Genomic DNA, 24,464 nt, shown 5'->3' on the forward strand with positions numbered 1-24,464 from the left:
AAAAGAGTTAGCTTTTCTTCTTCTTTCTTTGGGCTTGTGAGTAAAAATAGTGGGCTCCGGAGTTTATTCGACTGTCAAAGTTCTTTTGGTGTCCCGTTCTAACTTTATAGAGAGGTTCCATTTTTCTTGTCCAAGAAAATCAAGTGTAGGCATGAGCTAATGTTCTAAAACGGTGCTTCTCAAACTTTAATATGTATATATGAATCACCCAGGGATCTTGTTAAAAATGTAGATTCCAATTCCACAGTTTTGAGTTAGGGCCTGAAGTTTTGCATTTCTACAAAATTCCCAGGTGCTGTAGATAGAGCTGGTTCACAGACCATACTTAGAGTAACCAGGTTCTAGAATATACCATGGAGAAGCATCCTGAATATGTCCCTGAGGCAAGGAGATGAGAATCACTACCAAACACTAATGTGAGAAACAAATTGGAAAATATCTGGAATGACATATACCGAAGTATTACAGAAAGTGGTGAGGTTATGAACAAAATTTTAAATTTTAAATTTTAAATTTCAAAATTTAAAATTTCTTTCTAGGCCCATCTGTATTTTCAAATATATCTATGATGAACACATATTGCTTAGGCAGAAAATAAGTTTAAAACTAAGTAACAGGATCAAGAGAAATCTAAGATACACCCAAATCTTTAAAAGAAAACTTCTTTTCAGACACTGACAGATGAGATGCTCTTCTCCACGGCAACAGAGTTTAAGAGCAAACACCTAGCCTCTTCCTGCAGCCCGGTGGAGATGGAGGTGGTGAGGCCCAGGGAGGGAAGAGACATGCCCAGGTTTCACAGTTGGTTTTGGCAGAGGGCTAAGACATGGGAGGACTGCACAGCTCCATAAAAGCCCCGAGCCACAGTCTGATAGGAGTCCGTCCAGTACACAGCCACTTGGCACAAAGGGAATTCAAACCTGGGCCCGTCCCCAGAGCAGGAGGTCCAAGAAGCAAAAGGTGGAACAGAAGCCTGGGCCTGCAGCATACCCTGGGCCGGTGTCCCAGTCCAGGGCTCCTAGAAAATGCCCAGCCCTTTCCCCACTTCACCGGGCGAAGTCCGCACCCCACCCATCTCCAGGATCCGAGGCCTGGGTGATCCTGCCTCCACTCCTCTTGCTCATCACACCTCAGTGCGCTGGCCTCGTGGCTCTGCGCCCTTGAACCACCTCTCCCCAGCCCTGAGCAGAGCCTTGCAGGGACTGTACCCTCCAGCGGCTGGCCCTGCTCTCCGTATCCCTTCCTGCCCCTAATCCCTGCTCCTCAGTCTCCTCTGCTTCCATCTTGTCCTTCACTGAGCTAGTCCATCTAGAAGTCCCCCATCCCCAGCTCCATCTCCTCTGCTCACTCTGCCCTCTCCTCATTTGCTCCTGAGGTCCCAAAGACACCTCTGTGCCAAAGCCTGTTTTCAGACCTCACTTCTCTGAGGCCCAGACCCATGCACTCAACTTCCTCCTTGGCATCACCTCTCAGGTCATTCACAGGTACCGCTAACCCCCCAAATTCTTCCTCCTAAACTCTCAGAGTATTCCATTGCGCCAGCCACGCCCCCATGCTGGTCCAAGCCAACACCCTCTCCCACTTGGAAACCATGACACTCCCCAGCTAGTCTCTGACTTGTCTCCTAAACCCACTCCAGTTCCTCCTCCACGCAGAGCTGAAGTGCTCTGCATCAGTCACAAGTCCAGCCGGGCCTGGCTGCATCTCCCCAGGCCCTGCCCAGCCCTACTTCTCCTTGATGTCTTCCTCCCTGCTCTTGCTCCAAGCCTGGCCGTCTCTCTGCCCTGAATGCACCCAACTTGGCTCATGTGGATCCCTCTGTCTGTCTAGTGGATATAGCTGATGCCCCAAGAAGCCCACCTTTCCAGAGGGGCATCCCACCAGAGAGGTATCGCCTGCAGTTGCGAGTGTTGGTTGCCAAGCGCCTGCAGACATCACTTGCTTTGGAGAATTGCCCGGGACCAACTGAGTCGCCTCTGCAGCTGAGGACCCCAGAGCGGACCACACTAGCTGGTGCAGACTATGAAGAGTAGGCCCCGCCCCACAAAGAGGAACCACTCCACCTTGCAGTTTGTCCCACAGTCTCACACAGCTTGTCACCACCGTGGAATCAGACTGAAACTGAGCCTTCCTGACTTTGCTTCAACCCTGCCCTCGCCGGCTGCCCTCATTCCTGAAATCCGGCTGTCCCTGATTGCTGCCCCAGCTGATCCCTAGCTCTACTAGGCTTCCCACGAGGGCACCCGACAGATCTAGGGGGGTCAGAGCTGGATCCCAGGAGTGCCCAGTGGCCTTCCTGCAGAACAGCACACCCGTAATTCAACAGTTATCCGCTCAGTCAATATGTGTTCATTACGGATATATTTGACAATACCGATGGGTCTAGAAAGAAATTTTAAATTGCTTACAACCGCACCACTTCCTGTAACATTTTGGTGTGTATCGTTCCAGATACTTTCCAGTTTGCTTCTCAAAGGCGACACGTGTCTCCCTCACTGGGCCACAGACTCCGTGAGGGCAGGACTGTGTCTATTTCCTCCCTCATCTTCCTAGCACCTAGCATCCCCTGGCACATAGTAGGCACGCAACAGATAGTGGATGGAGTGGGGGAAAGAGAACCTCGTTCTGCCTCCTTCCTATTTGATGGGAAGCTCCAGTTTATCCTTGCGCTGGCCAGAGTCTGGGTCCCAGCGGTTTCCAGGGCTGGCAGCAGGGAGCACCGTGGCGAGAACCCCTGCCCTCCAGCAAGCAGTTCAGGACCACCTGGTGCCTGCGGCACAGGCGGAGCCCCACACGGACAGCTGCCACCTGCTGCCTCCCTTTGGCTCCCTCAGAAGCAGGCATCGGGTTGCTCTGCCAGTGACCGCAAGCCCCTGGACGCTGCACTGTCAACAGCCCGTCACCGTGAATCACCTCAGGCCACTGCATCCCCAAGAGCTCCCACTGAACCAGCCCGGCCCCTGCCCCTCGGGACCTCTCCCAGAGGCACTGACGAGCTGGCCCCACGAAGGCCCCGCACCGCCCATGCTGCCCAATGGGGCAGCTGCTGTGGCTGCCAGGGGCCTGGGCTCAGGAAATGCCACTTCCCTCCACTTGCCAGAGCTCCCCCACCCCAAGTCTCCGGGAAAGCTGGTCCTTCCCTGCCCGTCCTCTGCCTTGACCTTCCCCGGGTCAGGAGCCCCCTCGCTCCCCGTTTTTGCTCACCCACCTGCCGACCACTGTTCCACCTCTTCCGCAGATGAGAAAACTGGGATTCAGACAGGAAGACAAGGGAAGAAGTAGCGCAGGATGCCCAGTCTTGGGAGTTCCTGCCCGCTTCACTGCTGCCCGGGGGGCTGGAGGAACCAGGCCAGCAGAGGTGAGAGGCTCATAAGTCCCTGATGTTCAGGACTTTGGCTCCCAGAAGTCCCTTTTATCAGTTGGCTGAAGAGGATATCTATAAAGTGAAGGGTCACCAACGGGTCTCCAGAACCAGGTCACTGAGTTGGGTGCACACATCCCCAAACCTGCCCCAACCATGGGAGGCTCCTCTCCACCCCAGGATCAGGTGGCCAGAACATTAGCTGTGTCCCAGAGCGACCCCTCCACAGGAGCACCAAGGCCTGAGGCCCACCGTAGGGGGTCACAGCACACATCAGAGTAACTGATCTGCTGAGGGCTAGGAGCCTGACCTGGCCTCGGGCCCCTGGACACCACTTCTCTGCAGAGAGACCAGGCTGGAGAGGGGCCAACTCTGAGCTAAGCCAGGCAGAGATTTCCTGGGAATGCCACACCCCCCAGTGGCCAGCCTTCCACGGTGCCTCTCTGTCCTCCACAAACCACTAAGATGGTCACCTCTGTCCCTGCCAGAAAGAATCCCGGGGTTCTCCTTTCTAGGGAAGGGAGCACTATCATAACACAGTGGTAAGTGTTCATTCATGCATTCAACAAATAATTTTTGAGGAGCTGTGCTGAGCTAACTCTGTGGTAGATGTAGGTGACAGAGCTATGAAGGAGAGACCCCAGACCCCATCCCTATCCTCATAGTGCTGAGAATCCTGCAGAGGAGACAGATAAGAAATAGGTGAACAGATAGGTAACATGACACCAGAGGATATGTCACAAGGGGAACTCAAGGAGTGCAGGTCCAGAGACAGGAAAAGGGTTGATATAGCTTCAGAGAAGCATCTAAAGTGTCACAGTGTAGACAAGGAAGATATGCAGTATTTTAGATATAGAAAAGTATTTTAGATATAGAGAAGAGTAGAGACCAAGGTCCTGGGGCAGAAAGTGGCCAGAAGCAAGCGAGAAGGCCAGTGTGGCTGAGCTGCAGCCATGGAGGCTGGAAAGGGTGGGGCTAGATCGGACTCTGAAAGCCAAGGTGTGGATGTGGCTTTGACTCCGAGTGGGATGGGGAGCCATGAGATAGCATTGCACAGGGAAATGATATTATATTTTTAAAGAGCCACAAATTTAAAAACTAACATTAGCAGTGGCAGTTATTCAGCACTTACTACACACCAGACATTACACCTAGTGCTCTGACCTTGTTATCTTCTTTCCTCCTTGCAACTGCCTTATTGCAGGCCCGATTACTTCCCCTTGTGCTAAAGAGGAGACAGAGGTTCAGAGTCAGGGAGCCCTTTTAGGAGGTGCCAAGGTTGCTAAGCTGGTGAGGCTAAAGCCAGGACTTGAACAAAATTTGTTCATGTCCAGACAGGTAGGCATTCCCTGGCCTGGGTCTCAGTCCTGACTCCCAACAGTTAGATGGTGACTGTTTAGTTTTGCCACCGCATCACCTGGGTCTTCTCAACTCTTCAGAGAAGACTTGCAGTCAGTCCCAGATGGGTGACTCTGGGAGGTCACTGTCCTTACTGTACCCACTCTTCCTTCTGCAAGACGCATATCTGCATCCTCCTCCTGGACTGGCAGCGAGGACACTAACCACAGAACAGACCTGGTGGCAGGTGTAGAGCAGGTGCTCAGCAGAGTTGCGTTAGTTATTCATCCCAAAGCTTTGGGGACTGTGTCCTGGGGATCCATATGCCAGTCAGTCCATCCTGAGAAGAGAAGGCAACCCTTCCTGCTTCCACGACAGAGCCCAGCAGCAAACCAGGCTGCAAGAGAGGCCCACAGATGGATGCAGATGCCAGGGAGGAGGAACCAAAGTACAGAGTTGGCCTGGTCCCCTCCCCGGGATCGTGCTCTTCAGCCGGGAAGTACACAGGGGCAGAGAACTGTCCATCTCCCTCCGCCGCCAACTGCTGCCGGGACCGCCTCTTCAGGACCAGTCAGAACCATCCCCCTCCCCAGGTCTCACAAACCTGAAGCGTTCTCATTAAAGAGTTAAGCAGCGCAGTCATCTTTCCTCGGTCCAGTTCTCCTCATCGCTCCACAGAACCCACGAAAATCCATCAATATCCATTAATGACGATTCTTCAAATCGTCTTCTGATCTTTTTCAATGCACGAGCGTGCGTGTAGGCGCGTATGCATCCTCTTTTGGTCTCGGTTGTAACTGAACACTGTTCCCGACTTGCAGGAAGGGATGTTCCACGCTCTGGTCCTCTTTTTGAAGAGCAGTGTGGTGAGGGGATGGGAAGGAAGGCGGGATTTGGAGGTAGGCAGGTATGGATTCAAAGTCCAGGTAGGTAAGTCATGTGATCTTAGATCAACCACCTGGCTTCTCGGGGCTTCAGTCTCCTCACCGGGAATTGGGAATAACAGAGGTCCTCTGCAGGCCAGGATAAGGATAGAAGACGGTAACACGTGCGACACTTCAGCCAAGTGCCCCACATAGGCAATTGCTTCACCAACAGTCGCTCTCCTGATGCCTCTGTCGTCCTTCCTGCTGAGATCCGCAGCAGGTACAGACGATTCTTTCTGAGGGGATGATATTGTCTAAGCTGTCTACCACTTTGTAACATACTTACCCCAAAACTTAATATATAAGTAAATGCACACTCATAACCTCCTGGTTTCTGTGCATGAGGAGTCTGGGCACAGTTAGGTGGTTCCTCTGCTTCCTGGTCCTGCACAAGGGTGTAAGCAGGAAGTTGGCCTGGGCTGAGCTCATCTGAACGCTTCACGGAGGAAGGATTTGCTTTGAAGTTCAGGTGGTTGTTGGGAGGCTTCAATTCCCCAAAGGCTGCTGGGTCAGGGGTCTTGGGGATGTGGACTGGATCCTCAAGTCTGTGCCACAAGCATGGTGGCTTTTTTCATCAAATCATGCAGATGAGAAGGCAGTGGAGAGCATTGGCTAGCAATACTGATATCGGTGTTGTGCAACCTAATCACAGAAGTGGCTGTCCATCAACTGCTGTATCCTGTTGGTTAGATGCAAGTCCACACTCAATGGAAGGACATAAACACCAGGAGGCAGGAGTCTGGGGGTCGTGTTAATCTGCCTGATAAGCAAGGTGCAATTCAACTATCATTTTTCTAGTGGCTTCTGTGTACCAGGCACAGGACTGCTGCTGGGAATTCCAAAGCGGATGAGTTGGAGGTTCCTGCCCTCCAGGAACTTTTTCTGGAAGGTGTTCTTCTGCTTTGTGCTCTTACTTTTCACTGCTGTGAACATTCTGCAACATATGTAGAATCGCTCCAAAGGGAAGTTACTAGTTCTATAGTGTAGATGAGATAAGCAGATCCTTTTCCTCCATCAGAGGGTGGTCAGAGAAAAGAGGGAACCAGCTCCGAGTTTCTCTCTTTAAGATCCAAACCATCTGCTCAACAGACACAGAGATAAGATGAAGAAAGAGAGAACCAACAGCACCAAATAATTGGTTCCCATCTTCCCTCAGGCAAGCTTCATTCCAGCCCTTTCTGGGCATGTAAACCAATAAATCCCTTTTGACTTACTTGAAGTGATTCAAATTGGATTTCTATCACTTGCCAGCAATAGGGTCCCAACGTATAAGCCCAAAATTTCACCACTGGAAATCAAGATAAAACTAAAGATCTTTCTGGGAGAGGTGATCCAGGAATACAAATTCTCACTGTACTAATCAGCTTTTTCCATTGCTGTAACCAAAACACCTGACACAAACAACTTTAAAAAGATTATTTTGGCTCCTGGTTTCAGAAGTAGCAGTCCAGGGTAGGCTGGCTCCAGTGCTTTGAGGCCTGAAGTGAGGCAAAACATCATGGCAGAAGGGCATGGCAGAGGAAAGTTGTCAGCTCATGGCAGCCAAGAAACAGAAGGAGAGCGTGCCAGGAAGGGACAAAGGACAAGATATGGTCCCCAAGTGGATGGCCCCAGTGCCCTACTTCCTCCAACCAGACCCCACCTGCCCTCAGTTTCCACCACCTCCCAGTAGTCCATTCAGAGTATTAATCCATGCCTTGAAAGCAAAAGGCCCTGAGTTCAATCCCCAGCACCACAAAAAAAAAAAAGTATTAATCCATCAAATGGATTAATCCACTGATGCAGTTAGCACCCTCACGATCCAGTTATTTCCTAAAAGCCGCACTTCTGGATATTCATGCATTGGGACCAAGCCTTCAATGCAGGAGCTTTGGAGGGATGTTCTAGATCCAAACCATAACACTTACCAAGGTATAAATGGCTGATATTAGATCCTTTCTTGAGACAAGGCAGTGATTATGAGCTTATACACAGTAACTATAAGGTTAGCTATAAGGTAACTATAAGCCAGTCAGGATATCCTTTACCATCTCACAAATGAAAAGGACGTGTGAAACCTGGATCTGAATCCTATCTACCACTAACTGGCAACTTACTTCTCTGGGCACCCATTTCCTCATCTATAAAGTGAGAAAAGAGTCTGTCTTACTTTCCCCATCTTACAAGGTTGTCATATAGATAAATATTAACATTATTTTATTTCCCTATAGCCAACATTCCTGGATGTACTATAATAAGCACATCTTAATACAGTATATTTGAGTCAATGTCAATCAGCTAAACTGTGAGTATCCCACACTCCAGGAGGACTCAGCAACTAAAGATAGGAGTGATTGAAAAAAATAGAAAATAAAAACAAGGATGAGAAGAACTTAAAATAGGATTGAGAAGTGAACATCTGTATACAAACTAATAGTCTGCACCCTGGCTTAGTGTGAGTCCAACAGATACATTTTCATTATTTTTTCCAGCTTAATTTAATTCAGATAATTTAACTTCTGAATTTTATCTTTTCATTTTGTCTTTGCTTTTCATTTTATCTTTTCCTTTATTCAAAAGCTGGCACACACATTAGAAATATTTCAGAGACAAGTATAAAACTAAAATAATTTGCTCCCCTCCAGCACTGGCCACCGGAGAGAAACACTGTTCTACAGTTCCGGTGTATCCATCCACAGTCTTTTTATACAGATGTCAACACTTACTTTCATAAATAGATCTTACTAAACACTGGTCCACACCTGCTGGTGGTCGTTTTTAATTAAGATCTTGGAGGGCTTCACCTACCGTCACATAAGGTTTTGTTTGTTTTTTAAATTAGAACCCTTGAGGTGCTGGGTCTGCTGGACCCCGCATCCAGTACAATGGGGTTCAATGGATATTGCTAACAGAAGCAAGGGAAAGTGGAAAGATAGGAGGAATCAGGGAAGGAGGAAGGGTACGAAATAAAAAGGAAGAAAGGCGGGATACGAAAGGCGAAAAGGGAGGAGAAAACAGGGAAAAGGACGGAGAGACAGCAAGCAAAGAAAAAGGAAAAGAGGGAGAGCAAGAGAAAAGAAGATGCTGAGCGACAGGCCCCGCCCCGGCCCCGCCCCCGGTCTGCAAGCTGCAGGGCCACCCCCAGCCGCCAGGGGCCGCCACGCATAGCTATCCGCACACCGAGTGCACGGTGGACCCTCTCTCCCGCCCGTGCGCCGGCCGCTCGCCGCTCCGCTACCGCTGTCCGGCTCCGACCGCGTCTCGCGCCCAGTCTTCTCGTGAGGGGCCTCGCGCCGCTGGGCGCGCGCCGTCCCCCTGCCTCGCGGCGCGGGGTCTCGTGGGCCCCGCTCCCGCCCTCCGCTTGCCTGGCCCGGACCGGAAGCGGCGTCGCACGGCCTGGGCCTGGCGCGGGGGGCGGGCACCGGGGCCCGGTCGGACATGGGCAAGAAGCACAAGAAGCACAAGTCGGATAAACACCTCTACGAGGGTGAGGAGTGGGCAGCCGTCGGGGCGGCCGCCCTGCGCGGTGTTCGTTCTCTCGAAATCGCTCACGCTCGGGCGCCCGAGGCGGGCCAGGCCGGGCCGCCCCTCCCACGGCAGGCCGGGACCCGCGGAGGGGGCGCGGCCCGCCCGAAGCCGCGCAAACCCCAGGCGGGCGGCGTTCGAACCGGGTCCCCTGCCGCGGCGGGCGTCTGGCGGGCAGCTGGGAGGCCGCCCCAAGAGGCCCGGGGGCGTTCGGGCGGGAGGCGCTGCCCTGGCTGGCGAGGGTCTGTCATTCAACAGGTGCTTCGGGACGCCCACGCGTGCCGAGCTCCGCGGCCTGACAGCGCCTTCGTGCCCCGCTCGACGGTCACCGCGCTGTGGGCACTGCCCGGCCACTTCCCCCTTTAACCCAGGCGCGCTCCTTTTGTTTCAGAGTATGTGGAGAAGCCTTTGAAGCTGGTCCTGAAAGTGGGAGGGAACGAAGTCACGGAACTCTCCACCGGCAGCTCGGGGCACGATTCCAGCCTCTTCGAAGACAAAAACGATCATGACAAACACAAGGACAGAAAGCGGAAAAAGAGGAAGAAAGGAGAGAAGCAGGTTCCGGGGGAAGAAAAGGGAAGAAAACGGAGAAGAGTCAAGGTAAAGTGGTTGCATTGCTTCAGTTTTGCTAAAGTCACGGCTCTCTGGGTGGTCCAGTGCCAACCTAGCTTTATCTTTGTGCCCCGTGAGACACTGAAACGCCTGTAAAATCTGGCTTGTTATGAGGTCGAGCAGGGCAGAGTGGAAATTTGAATCATCTGTGTCAGCAGCGTTCATGCTTTAGTGTGTAAGTGGCTTTGGAGCAACTGCTTCAAAGAACATTTATGAACATCTAGGAAGGGTAAAAAGTCTTGCCCAAGAAAGCCTTCGTGTTCTAGGTTTGTCGCAAGTAGTTCTTTCCAAAGTGAATGAGATCTAATTAACTTTCCTTCCAAAAATAATCAAATATGTGTCTGGAATTATCCCAGAATTTGGTACATCCCAATTTTAACCTGCCACTGTGTGGCTTAGTAAAGTCAATTACTGTATCATGAAGGTAAATCTTGGCATAGATTTATTCTGTACAACAGAAGTGTCTTATTCCAATGTTTTCTTCACCCTAATTTTTTATATCATGTCCCTTTCTAGAAGCAACCAGCTTTTTTAAAATTAATTTTTATTAATAATGAAATCATGAATGTAGTTTTTAAAAGTCAAGAGTGCTCAAGACTTTTAATACACAAGCATTCCTCTTCATTATAGTTTTATTTCCTAAACTTTTTGTTTTTTTTCTTTGGATATTTATGTCCATTTTCAAATGTAGGTTTATTTGCCATCTAATGATTTTCAGTTTATATCTTACTGATGCTTAAAAAGATGAGAATTTAAATTAGTGTTCTTGTACTGCTCCACACCCCCAATGGTCTACCTCCATTCTCACCATATTGATGCATCACAATTATTGGTTAAATAAATATTTGTAATTACTTTAAATTGTTCACCAGAGGCGAGTACAGTGTACAAATCAGATCTGATCTTGACTGACTCGTTAATTGCTTCATTTGTTTATCACATATTAATGCTTCCCAAACTATCGTCTTTGTGAAACCCATCAGTATCATGTTTTTCAGATGACTCCCTGTCTAGCTGGTTTAGTTGCTTTCTGGGGCTCCTTTATTCTGTCTCTCTAGATTCTTCATATAGGTTAATGTTTTGAATTGGGTATGGAATTTTAAATTGAAAGTTATTTTCTCATAGAATTTTAAAGGTATTACTCTGTTGTCTTCTGGCTTCACAGTTTGCTGTTCAAAAGTGTGTTGCTAGGGCTGGAGATTAACTTAGTGATAGTGTACTTGTCTAACATGTGCAAGGCCCTGGGTTCAAGTTCTAGCAGCAACAGCAGCACCACAACCACCTCTGCAAAAAAAGAAAAAGAAAAAGGCTGTTGCCATTTTGATTCTTAGTTCTTTGTGTATGACCTATATTTGCTTCCTTGGAATTTTTAGGATTTTCCTCCTTTTGTCTTTAGTGTTTCAAGTTTCACAGTGGATATTTATGCCTTCAATTCTGAGATGTTCTCTGCAAGTATTTCCCATCATAATTTCCTTCCTTCTGTTTTCTCTCTTCTCACTTTCTGGAACCCCTGTCATTTAGATGTTGAACTCCTGAATCAGTCCTCTAATTTTTTTGTTTCCCTCTCTTGGATTTCTGTGTTCTCCAAGGAAAGTCTCTGAAGTTTTAAAATCCTCCTCTTCTATTGGATTTTATTTCAAATGTTATAGTTTGAATTTTTAAGAACCTGTTCTTCTCTAGTTGTCCTTTTAAATAGTATCCTCTTCTTGATTTTAAATGAAGTATCTTTTTTCTCCGAAGATATTAAAGTATTTTTTCCCCTTTAGTTTTCTTTTGGTCCCTTCATTATCTTTATCTCACCCAAGTTCATCAGATTAGGTCTCTCTAATGTTAAAAATATCCTGTAGTTATCTATTTTTATTTAAACCTAAAGCACAAAAGAGCTGATAAATACTTTGTGCCTAGACACAGTTTATCAGTTGATGGATATCACTGTAGAGCAACCAAATGGGGACCTGATATTTTGGTGGGAAATCCCTCAAAGTTTACATCTTACAAATATTTTCTTTGAGTTTCTCACTTTCTCCAGAGAAAAGTTATCCCTTCCTGGGAGTAGGATTTTCAGAATTTCTGGACACACTAGGGAAAAGAATGCTGAAGGTCTTACTATTCTTACTACTAAATTCTCTGCTTTCACTCAAGCATCTCAGCATCTGGAGACTCTGATTGTTCATGTCTCCAAGTTCAGAGCTTTTCCAGGGTCCTAGGATCTTGGCTGTTTTCATAGGAATCCAACTCTGTGCATAGACAATTTCTTACTCTCTCTGTTCTGCATTCCTCTATTTGCCTTCCATCTCCCAAGTAGGGTTGACACCTTTCATCCAGTGTTGTCTCTTTTGTTCCCTAGTCTTGCTATCATCTTGATTAAATAGAAGTTGAATTTATCTATTTTTGGTTTTAGTTCTGGCAGCTACTGCCATGACATCATTAATAAACTCATAGCCTTCTTGATTTATCAATTTTCTCATTTTTATCAACTACATAGTATTTAGTTTATGGATATGCCACATGTTATTTAATACTTTTTTTTTTTTTGGTTCTAAGAAATGCTACCTTGAGCCTCGTTTAACACATTTTGTATGCTTTTATAAGGATATCTTCAGGATGGGTTCCTGGAAGTCTCCCCCTCTGTTCTAGCCACTTGGTCCTTTCTTAACTGTGTCTCTGATTATCATTAACCACCTTATATTTTGATGCCATTGCAAACTAATACACATGTGCATCTACAATTCCATCTGGCCATAATACCGTGCAGTGAAGTATATGTAGGTAGATGAGGAGTGAAGCAAATTTGCCCAAATTTTCACTTTCCCAGGACTCAGGACTACGAACCGTGGGACGTTTTTAGATTCTGGGGTATCATTGTTTCTATAAAAGCTGTTTCCCGACCAGACTGGTCATGGGGAGAGGGATTCTTTTTGCTATTGTCATCTAGGAGGAAGTCTCCAGAGGATGTGCCTCTCTGAGCTGTGTTCTGACTCTTCAGGGAGTTTTAGGAGTCATTGGTCTCTTGAAAAACTCAGCTGTGTGACACCCATCATCAGCCTATGAAGTGTGGTTCTGAGGAGTTGGTGACTCTTAGTCGCATGCAGCAGGATGGAAGAAAAGAATATGAAAAGAATAAATTACACCATTTTCTTTTTAAAATGTTTTTCTAAAAGGCATACATGACTTCTGCTATTTCATTAGGCAGAAATTAATCACATGCCACTCTAGTTAATAGGGAATCCAGGAGATGTTGTCTTTCAGTTGGAAGGAATGAGTGGAGGCATGGTACCTTGCCAAAAATTAGGAATCTGGGTGTAGTGGTACATACTGTAATCCCAGCTACTCAGTAGGCTGAAAGAGGGAGATTGCAATTTTGAGACCAGCCTCAGCAACTTAGCAAGACCCTCTCTCAAATTTTAAAAATAGAAAGTGCTGGGGTGTAGCTTAGTGGTAGAGCACTTGCTTGGCTTGTGTGAGGCCCTAGGTTCAGTCCCTCAGACCTCAGGGGAAAAATCAGGAATCTGTTACATAGAAAATTAAGAAGGGAACACACACACACACATACATAAAATGCAAAACCCTCTAACTTTTCAAGTTGTCTTAAGTGATTTTCTTCTTTTCACTATTAAAGGTTAAATGCCCTAACAGATAGAATCACTGGTATTTAAATTCATCTCATTCATTAATTAAAAAACTATTTAAAAATTGAAAGCATTAACAAATATATTGTTATTTATAAAGCTGAGATTAAAATTTATAAAGAAAATTTAAAACTACTACACAGTAAATTCCAGTTCCAAAGGGGATATATATGCATGAAAACTAACATTTGAATGTTTATTATATGCCAGTTAGTATTCTAAGTTCTTAATGTATTTTTATTATTTTAATTCTTAAAAGCAACTTCATGAGGTAGGTACTATTAGTAGTTCATTGAATGCTGATTTAACTGAGGCAGAATATAAGGAAGCTAATCTCTAGAGAGGAAAGGAACAGCAAATGATTGATGGTATTAAGCAGAATGGGAATTCTGTCAAAACACAATTCATTGACTCATTTGGTGTAACATCTGCCACATGAAGGATCTCAGCCATTATGGCTTTCCCAGATTGGCAGAAAATCCTCTCTCTTCGTTCTTGATGCTGTTCTAAAGTGCATCTCTCCTGAGATTGTCCTCTTAATCACAGAAGGTCTTCCCAAAGAAGGAAGGACTCTGACTAAGGGCATATGAGTAGTGTTGCTCCCATGACAGAAGTAATGCCTATCATCTAGCCAGACTGTACTAGATGCACATGATGAAGATAAATAAGATAGATGATAGAAAAGAAAGGAAGAATGAACAAATTCTACAGGAGTTCATACTTGGACTGTGGAATCAACTACGAAAGGATAAATAAACTTGACAGCCTGGTAAATCCTAATAGAGGTTTGAATAAAATGTTCCTGGAGTCTAAGGAGAAATTTTTCTCATTCTGCCTTGGAAAGCTAGGGGATATCATCATAGAGGCAACAGCTTTCCTGTGTAGCCAATGCTGCTTTCAACCTAAGACCAAAGGTAAGACATAGCTGCAAAGCAATAAAACTGATTTTTTATTGGATTCTAAAATCAGTTTTTAAAGAGGAATTCTGAAATTGTTTTGCACGTTAAATTTACACATTAGATATTCACATTATTCACTTCTGTGTTTTCAGAGATGTGGATAAATCATTAGTGTTGTATGGGCTACTTCATGAAGTAGTGTAAAGATGAAGTAGCTCCCTTTTTAAGTACAGAATACATGAAGGGGATGCTACTTTTGTTGCTGCTTCCAAAAGTAGCCAGTCTGTAGGATAGTACCTATAACTAAGGACTTCAGCTATTTGTATTCATTTATGTTTCTATTTTATGCTGTCTTCTGAAATTAATTAGTACTACAAATACATACTTAGAAAATATTATGTATTAGGCATTGTTGAGCTTAAGCACAGAGCTGGCTAAGACAAGGGCCTGTACTCTACTGGAGGAAACTCCAGTAAAAGAGACAAACATGTCTATAATATAGGTCAATGAGTGTTATAATATGAGCAGAAATTTGCTTCAGAAGTATCACAGATTAATAAGATAACTTTCCATTGAGTCATGGACAAATAAGAATCTAGTCTGAAATAAGTACACTGTTACTTCAACAAGCAACAGTCATAGTAGGATTCTGTAGTATATTTTGAATATATATATATATATATATATAATATTTTTTTTAAAAAGAATAATGGGATGAGAATTTTAGGTAGAGAAGACTTAGGGAGATCAAAGCCTCTTGTGTAAATGAGAAACAGACTAGAACAGTGGGGTGACTTGTTCAGAGTCATGTGTTGATGAACCTGAAGATAGTTCTCCCAATTCCCAACTAGCAATAGCATGCTACAATATCTCCATTTTAGCTGAGTGCAGTGGTGTATACTTGTAATCCCAGCAACTTGGGAGCTTGAGGCAGGAGGATTGCATGATCAAGGCAAGCCTCAGCAACTTATTGAGACCCTGTCTCAAAATAAAAAGACCTGGGAATATAGCTCAGTGGTAAAGTGCCCCTGGGTTCAATCCCCACTGCTCACCTGTGAGCTGGCAGGGAGGGTTTTCAAGGGGGTACAACTCCCATTTAGTTCAGCGTAATTTCCAACTATATGTTTGTAGTCTTTTTCTCTTTTGGACTCCTTAGCCCAAAAGGCTGACCAGATAGATAGATAGACAGACTCCTCCTTAGCCCAAAAGGCTGGCCAGATAGATAGAATTTTTTTTTTTTTTTCTTTTTTTGTTGTACTTAATAATAAAGTTGTTACTGTAGACCAGACTAACTTTGTAAGTTACCAGATAAGGGTAGTTCAGAGACACCATACCATCATACCATCCTTTGGTCCTTTTTCAGCTTTTCCTTTTCATGACCATATTTGACCATCTCACTTGACTCTAAGTAATAATCAACAGTGAAATTTCCATTTTGTGGGTGGTAAAGAAGTCTGGTAAGAGTAAGTGACATTGGGCTGGGACTGTATGTAGCTCAGTGGCAGAGCACTTGCCTAGCATGTGTGAGGCACTGGGTTCAATCCTTAGCACCCATAAAAATAAACAAATTAAAGAAAGGCATGCTGTCCATCTGCAACTACAAAAAAAAAAAAAAAAAAGAGTAAGTGACATTGCATAAGGTCACAGGGTATTTTAAGAGTGAAGATGGACTTCTAGTCTTTGGGTCAGCAAACTGGCAACACTTATCTGGTTTTGTAAATACATTTTTGTTGAAACAGCTGCACCCTTTTATTGATAAAAGCAGTCTATGACTGCTTACATGCTACAACAGCAGAGTTTAGTGGTTATAAGACCTTAGAGACTATAAAGCCTAAATGTTATCTGGACATTTACAAAAAAGTTTGCTGGCTCTGCTCTGCCCTGGCACCTAACCCTAGTTCTCTGTACCTGGGGGAATGCACAGTACTTACTGCCTTTTAAGCTGTCCTTTCTTCACATTTGTGTCTCTGGGGGTCTTTTTCTACAGAATAGATAGTCTGAATCTGCCAGTGTACAAAAGATTCATGCCACTTCGGGCAAAAGAAACATTACAGAACAAAAATCACTGCTATAGAATACATGTTAAGGTCGTAAAAACCAGATGCCAGCCAACTTACATTAATGGCATTTGGGATCAAATACATAATGAGTTCAGTTTTGTTTTGGTTTGGTTTTTTTTTTGTTTTGTTTTGTTTTGTTTTGTTTTTGTGGTGCTGGGGATTGAACCCAGGGCCTTGTGCTTGACAGGCAAGCACTCTACAAACTGTGCTATATCCCCAGCCCAGTGAGTTCAGTTTGAAACCATGTTTGGGGATATAAAATATCTCTCTCTTTAGGTACAGAATACACAACAGGGAGTATAGGATAGTATAAACTGATTATGTAGTCTATATTAGGTGCTTTGGAGCCTGAAGATGGAGTGCAAGGCTCTATGTTAGTCTCAAAGTGTGATTCTGTACCAGCAATACCCACATGCCCTGGAAACTTGTTAGAAATGTACATTCTCAGGCTCTTCCCCATATTTGTTGGATCAGTAATTCTGTTTTATCAAGACCTTTAGAATGACTGTGATGAATTGGGTTTGGTGGGTTTGTTTGTTTTGTTTTGTTTGATCCTATTCAGAACTCTCAAGAGCATAAAATGGGTATTTGGGACAACTGTACTTCCAACTTTAGTTTTAAAAGATGGAAAGTAACAATAACTGTGCATATACACACCTGTAGTCTCAGCTTCTCAGGAGGCTGAGGTAGGAGGATCTCTGGAGCACAGCAATTTGAGACCAGCCTAGGCAACATAGTAAGATCCTATCACAAAAACAAAAATGCAAAGTACAGAGAATACAGAACTGCCACCTGTGCACCAACCATTCAGCTTTAGCAGAGCTCAGCATTTTGCCTTGTTTATTTTTTCATTTTGCTTTTTTTAAAAAAATGAAGAGTACAGACACTGGTGAAGGAATTCTCCTGTGTATTCTTTCAGAATCCCATTACTCTCTCTGCCTTGAGAGACCACTCTCTTGAATTTAGTGTGCATCACATGCCTTTTTAAAAATGATTTTACTAACTCTGCATACATCTATAAAGAATATATGCTTGTAGGAGCCAGATGCAGTGCTTGAAATTCCAGTGACAGGAGACTGAGGTGGGATCGCAAGTTCAAAGCCACTCTTGGCAACTGGCAAGACCCTTTCTCAAAAATAAAAAGAACTAGGCGTGTAGTTCAGGGGTAGAGTAACCCTGGGTTCAATCCCCAGTACCACCGAAAAATTAAAAAACACCACCAAAATATATACTTAGACATTTTTAAACTAAATGACTAATCTTATAACATGATTCTGCAACTTTTTTCCCTCCAGAAATTGTTTCTAAATATAACCCATGATGGTATTTTAGTTCATTTATTTACCTGCTATTTAAATCTGCTGTAATTTACCAATCTATTTTCCTTTTAGTGGCATTGGATAGTTTCCATTTTTTTTTATTATTTGAACTACTGCAGTAATATACTTGTATTCATGTACAATGTTTTGTGAAAGGAAGTTTCTCAACAGTATATACCTGAAAAGAAATAGTTGAGAAATAGGGTAAAAGCTTTTGCAATCTTTGCTAGATAATGCTAAGTGCTTTCCAAATGATTATCCCTATTTACTCATTCATCTGCAAGGTTTGAGAGTCCCATTTCATTTTTATTAAAACTCGACATTTTCAAGTATTTTAATTTTTGCCAATCAGACTTAAAATGCCTTCTAGTTTTTCAATTTATATTTCACTTAGTTTGGGGGAGCTTGAGTTAGTTTTCGTGTTTCTTGACACTTCAAGTTACTTCTGTGTATTACCCCTGATATCCTTTACTAGTTTTATTTTGCCTTATATGGATTTATAAATGGAGTGCTTTGTTAATACTTTTATGAGTATTTGTGTTTCAAGTACTTTATCTCAGTCTATGGCGAGATTTTTAGCTTGGTTTATGGGTTTTAATGAGGCACCAAAATTTAATGTCGAAGTTATCGAGTTTTTCCTTTAGGATTTATTCTTTTTGTGTCTTATGTAAGGAAATCTTTCCCAACTTTTGGGTCTTAAAGTTTTTTTTACTGTTATCTGAACTTCTAAAGCTTTGTATTATACACATCTTTTGTTGTTGTTGTTGTTTTTTACCAGGGATTGAATCCAGGGGTATCTAACCACCAAGCTACATTCCTGGCCCATTTTTTAATATTTTGTTAGAGACAGGGTCTCGCTAAGTTGCTGAGGCTGGGTTTTAACTCAAGATCCTCCTGCCTCGGCCTCCTGAGTTGCTGGTGTGAGCCACCACACCCAGCTTCTGTGCACTTTTTTGGGGGTAGAGGTGTGTGGGGCCAGGAATTGGACTCAGGGACACTCAACCACTGAACCACATCACCAGCCCTATTTTTTATTTTACTTAGTAACAGGGTCTCACTGAGTTGTTTAGCACCTTGCTTTTGCTGAGGCTGGCTTTGAACTTGCAATCCTCCTGACTCAGCCTCCAGAGCTGATGGGATTACAGGCATGTGCCACTGTGCCCAGCTTCTATACACATCTTTATCTGGAATTTACTTCAGAATATTACTTGAATGATCTAATTTTATTTTCTCTTTCCATGTAGATGACCAGTTATCCCAGCACTACCTTTTACTGGCTTATAATGCCATCTGTATTATATGCCAGCATTTTCCTATGTGCCTGGGTCAGTTTCTGACTCTCTAATCTGTTCTGTTGGTCTGTTTGCCTATGCTTATGTTCAACTCACATTGTCTTATTTACCATCACTTTCTACAAATACTATCTGGTAAGTCACATTACTGTGACCTTTTCCAAATCGGGATGTAACTGTTCTTCTACTCTTTAAGGAAAACTATACATTTGTCTTGTTAAATTCCATGAAAAATTGTTTTACATTGATATTACATCGAATTTATGGATTACTCTGAAGAGAATTGACTTTCAATTCATGAACATGGTATATCTCCTTTTTTCAGTTCTTCCATTATGGTTTCAATAATATTTTGCAGTGTGTCCTAAAAGTTTGGCATCTTTTAGTAGTCTTATTCAGCATGTTGTATTGCTTTTTGATTAGTATTATTTTTCTAATTGGTTCTTTCTGGCCTCGAGAAGCACTTTTTTATCCTTTTATATGGATGTTATTCTCTCCTTTTCCAGTAGATGGCAGTAAAATACATAATTTCCTTAACAAAAGTATTTTCCTTTTTCTCACTGAAATTAAAGTGACTTATATATTTAAAGTACCGATTCTGAAATGTTCCTAAATTATCCACCTTTGTCCCATTTAGGAGGATAAGAAGAAACGAGATCGAGACCGTGTGGAGAATGAGGCAGAAAAAGACCTCCAGGGCCATACCCCTGTAAGATTAGACTTGCCCCCTGAGAAGCCTCTCACAAGCTCTTTAGCCAAACAAGAAGGTAGGAGTAACTCTGAATTATTTGTTCTGAACAAAGAGGCTAACATTGTTACAGCTGAAAGTAGTCTTCACCTTCTAAACTAAAGTTTAAAAGTTTTGTGATGAAATGTTTTCTAAAGTTTTCTTATTTTTCTCTTGCTGCATGAGAGCTTTAAATTAGCTTTGGTTTTGAGTTGATATTCTGAACCTTCAACATGTTAAGATAAATGGAACTTCTGTATAAGATAGAAGTATGAATGTAGAAAAGTCATAGAAATGAAATCATACTCTCTAAAATATTCCTTTTTAAAATACCTTTTTCCTGTCTTCTTTGCTTCAGAAGTAGAACAGACACCCCTTCAAGAAGCTTTGAATCAACTGATGAGACAATTACAAAGGTAAATGTTTCCAACATTTTTATACAATAGAAATTAAAATGGTAAACATAGAAGTTCCAAACCACTTCTTCATTTTTTATTATCTAGAGCCACATTTTGTGACCTAAATCCAAAAGTACCTCCTTTTAAAGTGGTTGGTAAATATTTTGCCTGGCAATAGAAGTACTACATAAGAACTTTTAGATGTTCTTATTTGGTTTGTTTTAACTGGCATCTTGTAAGGTGTTACATAATACCTTTAATGGTGAATTTCTCTTTTTCCAGAGTAATTTCTGATGTTAAAAGACTTTCAAGCCAGACTTGGTGGTGCTTGCCTGTAGTCCCAGCGACTTGGGAGGCTGAGGACTAACAATACCCTGTTTCAAAACAAAAAATTTGGGGTACTGGGGATTGAACCTGGGGGCCCTTTACCACTGAGCTACATCCCCAACCCTTTTTATTTTTTATTTTGAGATAGTCCCATTAAGTTGCTAAGGCTGGTCTTGAACTTGCAGTCCCCTTGCCTCAGCCTCCCAAGTTGATGGGATTGCAGGCACTATGCCTGGCTCAAAATAAATTTTTTTTAGAAACAACTTTAAAGCCAGGAATGATTCACATATTTCCACTTCACTGATAGATGGAAGTGTCTTTTGTATATTTGTAGAGCACCTATGCTATAAGCGTTTGCAGTTGTTAAGTGCAGGAGAAAAAACAAAATACCATAAATAGAATGCCCCATTTTTAAATACAAAAATTCCTTCTAAAAATTTCAGCAGACAGATTAAAACAATGTTAAACATTTTTGTTTGTTCGTTTTTAGTTTTTGTTATTTTGTTTTGGTACTAGAGATTGAACCCAGGGCCTTATACCTCCGAGGCAAGTGTTGTATCACTGAGCTATATCCCCAGTCTTTTTTTTTTTTTTTTTTTTTTTGACAGGTGTTTAAGTTGCCCAGGCTGGCCTCCAACTCCTGATCCTCCTGTCTCATTCTCCCAAGTAGCTGTGATAATAGGGTGTGCCACCACACCTGGCAAATGTTTATTAAAAGAGAAACAAGAACTCACTATTAAAACATTTAATATCCTTCTTTACTCAGAATTTGGATTTCCATCTCAAAGTTATTTACATTATTTATAGAAGATTCATAGTTTCAGGGCTTGCATTCTAATAGTTAACATTCTTTTCACTCTTGCCCTTTCATCTCACTGTGTTGTCCTTATATGTTAATGCAGAATACATCACAAATTCTGTTAGAAGATAAAACCTCTAGTCTTGTCTGTATTCTCAATACCTGTTTAGCTTTATAATTAAGATCAGAAGTTACTGGCTTTTCTTCATTTTTATTAACAGTTGTTGCTATTATGTAATGAGTGATTAGTTATCCCAAAAGACAGAGCAGGTAAGTATAAGGTATTCATTCTATCCTAATTAGAAGGTGTGGTTAAAATGTTTGTCCGCCTTTTAGTTTTATATGTTGTAACATAAGGCCAGAATGTAAGTTAATGTCACCCTAAAAAAATCTACTTAAGATCCTAAGTCTAAATATGCTACCATTTCTCAAAATATTTTGAGAATTAGAATCCAGAACCACGTTCTTTTGTTTAGCCTTAGTGACTAGATGACTTCATTCTTGAGACTCAGAGCTAAGCTTGGTTTAAAAAAAAATTGTAATTGATAATGCCATTTTTGGTCAAAACTATGTGGGGTTCTATATTAAAATGTAACTACTATGGACAGCTCAGATTTTGAGGTGTAAGCTCCAGACTTGATGTTTTTGCTTTATGTGTTTGTCATTATTTTTTAGTCTTACAACTTAAGTATCCTTTGGTAGAAAATAGAGGCAGATTTACATAGATCTCATTTCAGATTCCAACTCTATCCTTTATTAGATTGATAACCTAGAACCAGTGATTTTACTGCTCTGAGGCTTGGTATCCTCATCTATCAGTGAGGGTACCATCATCTTGATGCTTTTATGAAGATTAGATATAAAATATGTCAAGTAGACCAGGTGACATGGTAACATTTTAAAATTTTTTGCCGTTATGACTTTATAAGCCATTTTTGCTGTTATTATTTGAAATTTTAAAAAATTTTTAAAAACTTATCTGTCAAAGTCCAGAGGGATAAAAAAAAAAAAAAAAAAAAAAAGTCAACCTAATGACTTAATCATAAATATAGTGATTATCAATCCTGGTAACACTGAAAACACCAATGCCTAATATGCAAATACCAATATGAGAATTCAGCCTTGGAAATTCCTTAAGAAGATTCTGATTTAATAGATCTAGGATAAGTTTTTCCTATCCCACCCCCATTGGAATTTATTCCAAGCTCCTCTGATTCTGATGTACAGCCAGAGTTAAGAACCTGTGATAGAAAACACTGGTTTTTAAAATTTGGGGGTATTAAGAGAATCTTGTTTTAATGTTAATTTTTTACACAGAATAGAAGTTATATCCATTGATTGAGAAAATGTGCATACGTGGACCTTCCTGGTGAAGCCTATTAGTTTAAAAACCAATATGAAGAATTGCAAATGTGCATTTATAGTTATTCTGCCTTTTTCCCAATGTGTCATAAAAAATTTGTGGTACTAATCTCCCAAAGCCTAAAACATTGGTCAGTTAGTCTAGGTTATGTATTTAGCTTCATTTTTTCCCTATGTAGAAGGTGCTTTGAATTAGGCTACATTTTTAAAGAGAAAGATTCTGTCTTAAGGGTACAAATAGTGTGTACTATAAATTTTTTCTTTTTTTTTTGGTAGTACTGGGGATTGAACCCAGAGGTACTCTACCACTGAGCTTCATCCCCAGCTCTTTTTGTTTTTTATTTTGAGACAGGGTCTTGCTAAGTTGCCCATGCGGACCCTGAGCTTGCAATCCTTCTGCCTTTGCCTTCTGAGTTGGAATTACAGGTGTGCACCACCGTGCCCAACTTATATCTAAAAGTTTTTTCCTGATTTCTTCTAGACCTATAAATTTGTTTGTAGTAGAAATAAAAAATAGCATTGCCTTTTTCATATCTTCTCAGAAAAGACCCAAGTGCTTTCTTTTCATTTCCTGTGACTGATTTTATTGCTCCTGGCTATTCCATGATCATTAAACACCCCATGGATTTTAGTACCATGAAAGAAAAGATCAAGAACAATGACTACCAGTCCATAGAAGAACTAAAGGTAATTGTAATTATTTGTTTTAGTTGTTGAAATAGACCAAACTATTATACAAAATAATGTACATTTTATTAAATTGAGATTGGTAGAAATTTGCATATCTGATATTAAGAATTTTCTGATTGACCTTTTATTTTGCAAAAAACTATTTTAATATTCAAAATCTTGTGTTTTTTGCTTTAGAAGACTTTTAATGACGTGATAGAAAACCAGATGAAGTAAGCCTTCTATTATCTTTTATTTATTATTTTTGTGTTTAATGAAAACTTTGACGTGTTCTGCAGTGTATTTTCTCCAACCTTTGTAATGAAAAGATGTTAGATTTTTAATTTGAAATCAATACAAGTAGAATTGATATTTTAACAAAAGTTGAGTTTGTTTTTCTATTTCTAAACATAGAAAGTGTGCATGTCTTCTAGTAAGAGAATAAATTGGCTTATCTGGAAGTACTAAGTTTAATTACATTTTCTAGTTTGATGAAAGTGAATTGCTCCCTGTGTTCACTTTTGCTGTGTTGAGCACATTTTTTTTTCCAACTTTAAGAGGAGAATAAAATACTTAAAAGAACTTAAATACAACTCAAAATTAATGTATATGTCTAATGTTATAGTTGCAGTTTTTTCCTTATTTAAATCGTTTTGGTATGTGTTTACTTCAGGGCTACACTTTTTGTTTTCATTATACAAAAAAAGGGAAAACATATGTATTTAAAATCTGCACTGAACCACCACAAACTTAACTGGTTTAGATAATAACTATTTTACTTTTATTTTTCGACATAAACATGGTGTTGCTCACCTGATCTAAAGTTTAGATCCTAATCAGTTATAGGAGGAAAATAATAAACATTGTCTTCACTTAGTTTCCTTTTTTCTTTTTTATCCATATGTTGATCAACCGAAATTAGGGAAAACACCAACATTTAATTCTTTTTACTGTTAATATGAATATGAATGTTCTACTTAATTCCGAAAAACCTGAGTTCCATTCTCTCTTATTTGGAGAAATGGAAATTTTTCTGAGGGTTTCATCTGGTGAAAATTAGGTTAAAAATGTGTATTTCAGCATATTTCAGATGTTATTGTTGCTTAATAGGAAAAAATTTCACAGTTTGGTTTTTTTTTTTTTTTTTTTTTTTTGTATTTGTTAACAGATTTCCTCTGATCTTTTGCCTATATAACAGGAAAGAGTTGAAGTTTGTCCCCTGAGTATTTTTAAGCAGATTCA

The 24,464-nt window shown here is 41.8% G+C and overlaps 1 protein-coding gene across 2 annotated transcripts in view; it reads left to right on the forward strand.

Moving 5' to 3' along the window:
• Positions 1–8,795: 8,795 nt before the first annotated feature.
• The window catches only part of Brd7 (bromodomain containing 7), a 33,852-nt gene continuing 18,183 nt past the window's right edge, over positions 8,796–24,464 (forward strand). The window contains exons 1-5 of one of the 2 annotated variants that reach the window (XM_047529397.1): positions 8,796–9,091; positions 9,521–9,729; positions 19,578–19,707; positions 20,026–20,083; positions 23,096–23,240. In XM_047529397.1, coding sequence (XP_047385353.1) covers positions 9,043–9,091; positions 9,521–9,729; positions 19,578–19,707; positions 20,026–20,083; positions 23,096–23,240 — 591 coding nt within the window. In that variant the 5' untranslated portion in view covers positions 8,796–9,042. The remainder of the gene's footprint in view (positions 9,092–9,520; positions 9,730–19,577; positions 19,708–20,025; positions 20,084–23,095; positions 23,241–24,464) is intronic. The other variant, XM_047529398.1, reaches the window with a different exon arrangement.

Source organism: Sciurus carolinensis, chromosome 16 (assembly GCF_902686445.1).
Source record: "Sciurus carolinensis chromosome 16, mSciCar1.2, whole genome shotgun sequence".
Taxonomy (NCBI): domain Eukaryota; kingdom Metazoa; phylum Chordata; class Mammalia; order Rodentia; family Sciuridae; genus Sciurus; species Sciurus carolinensis.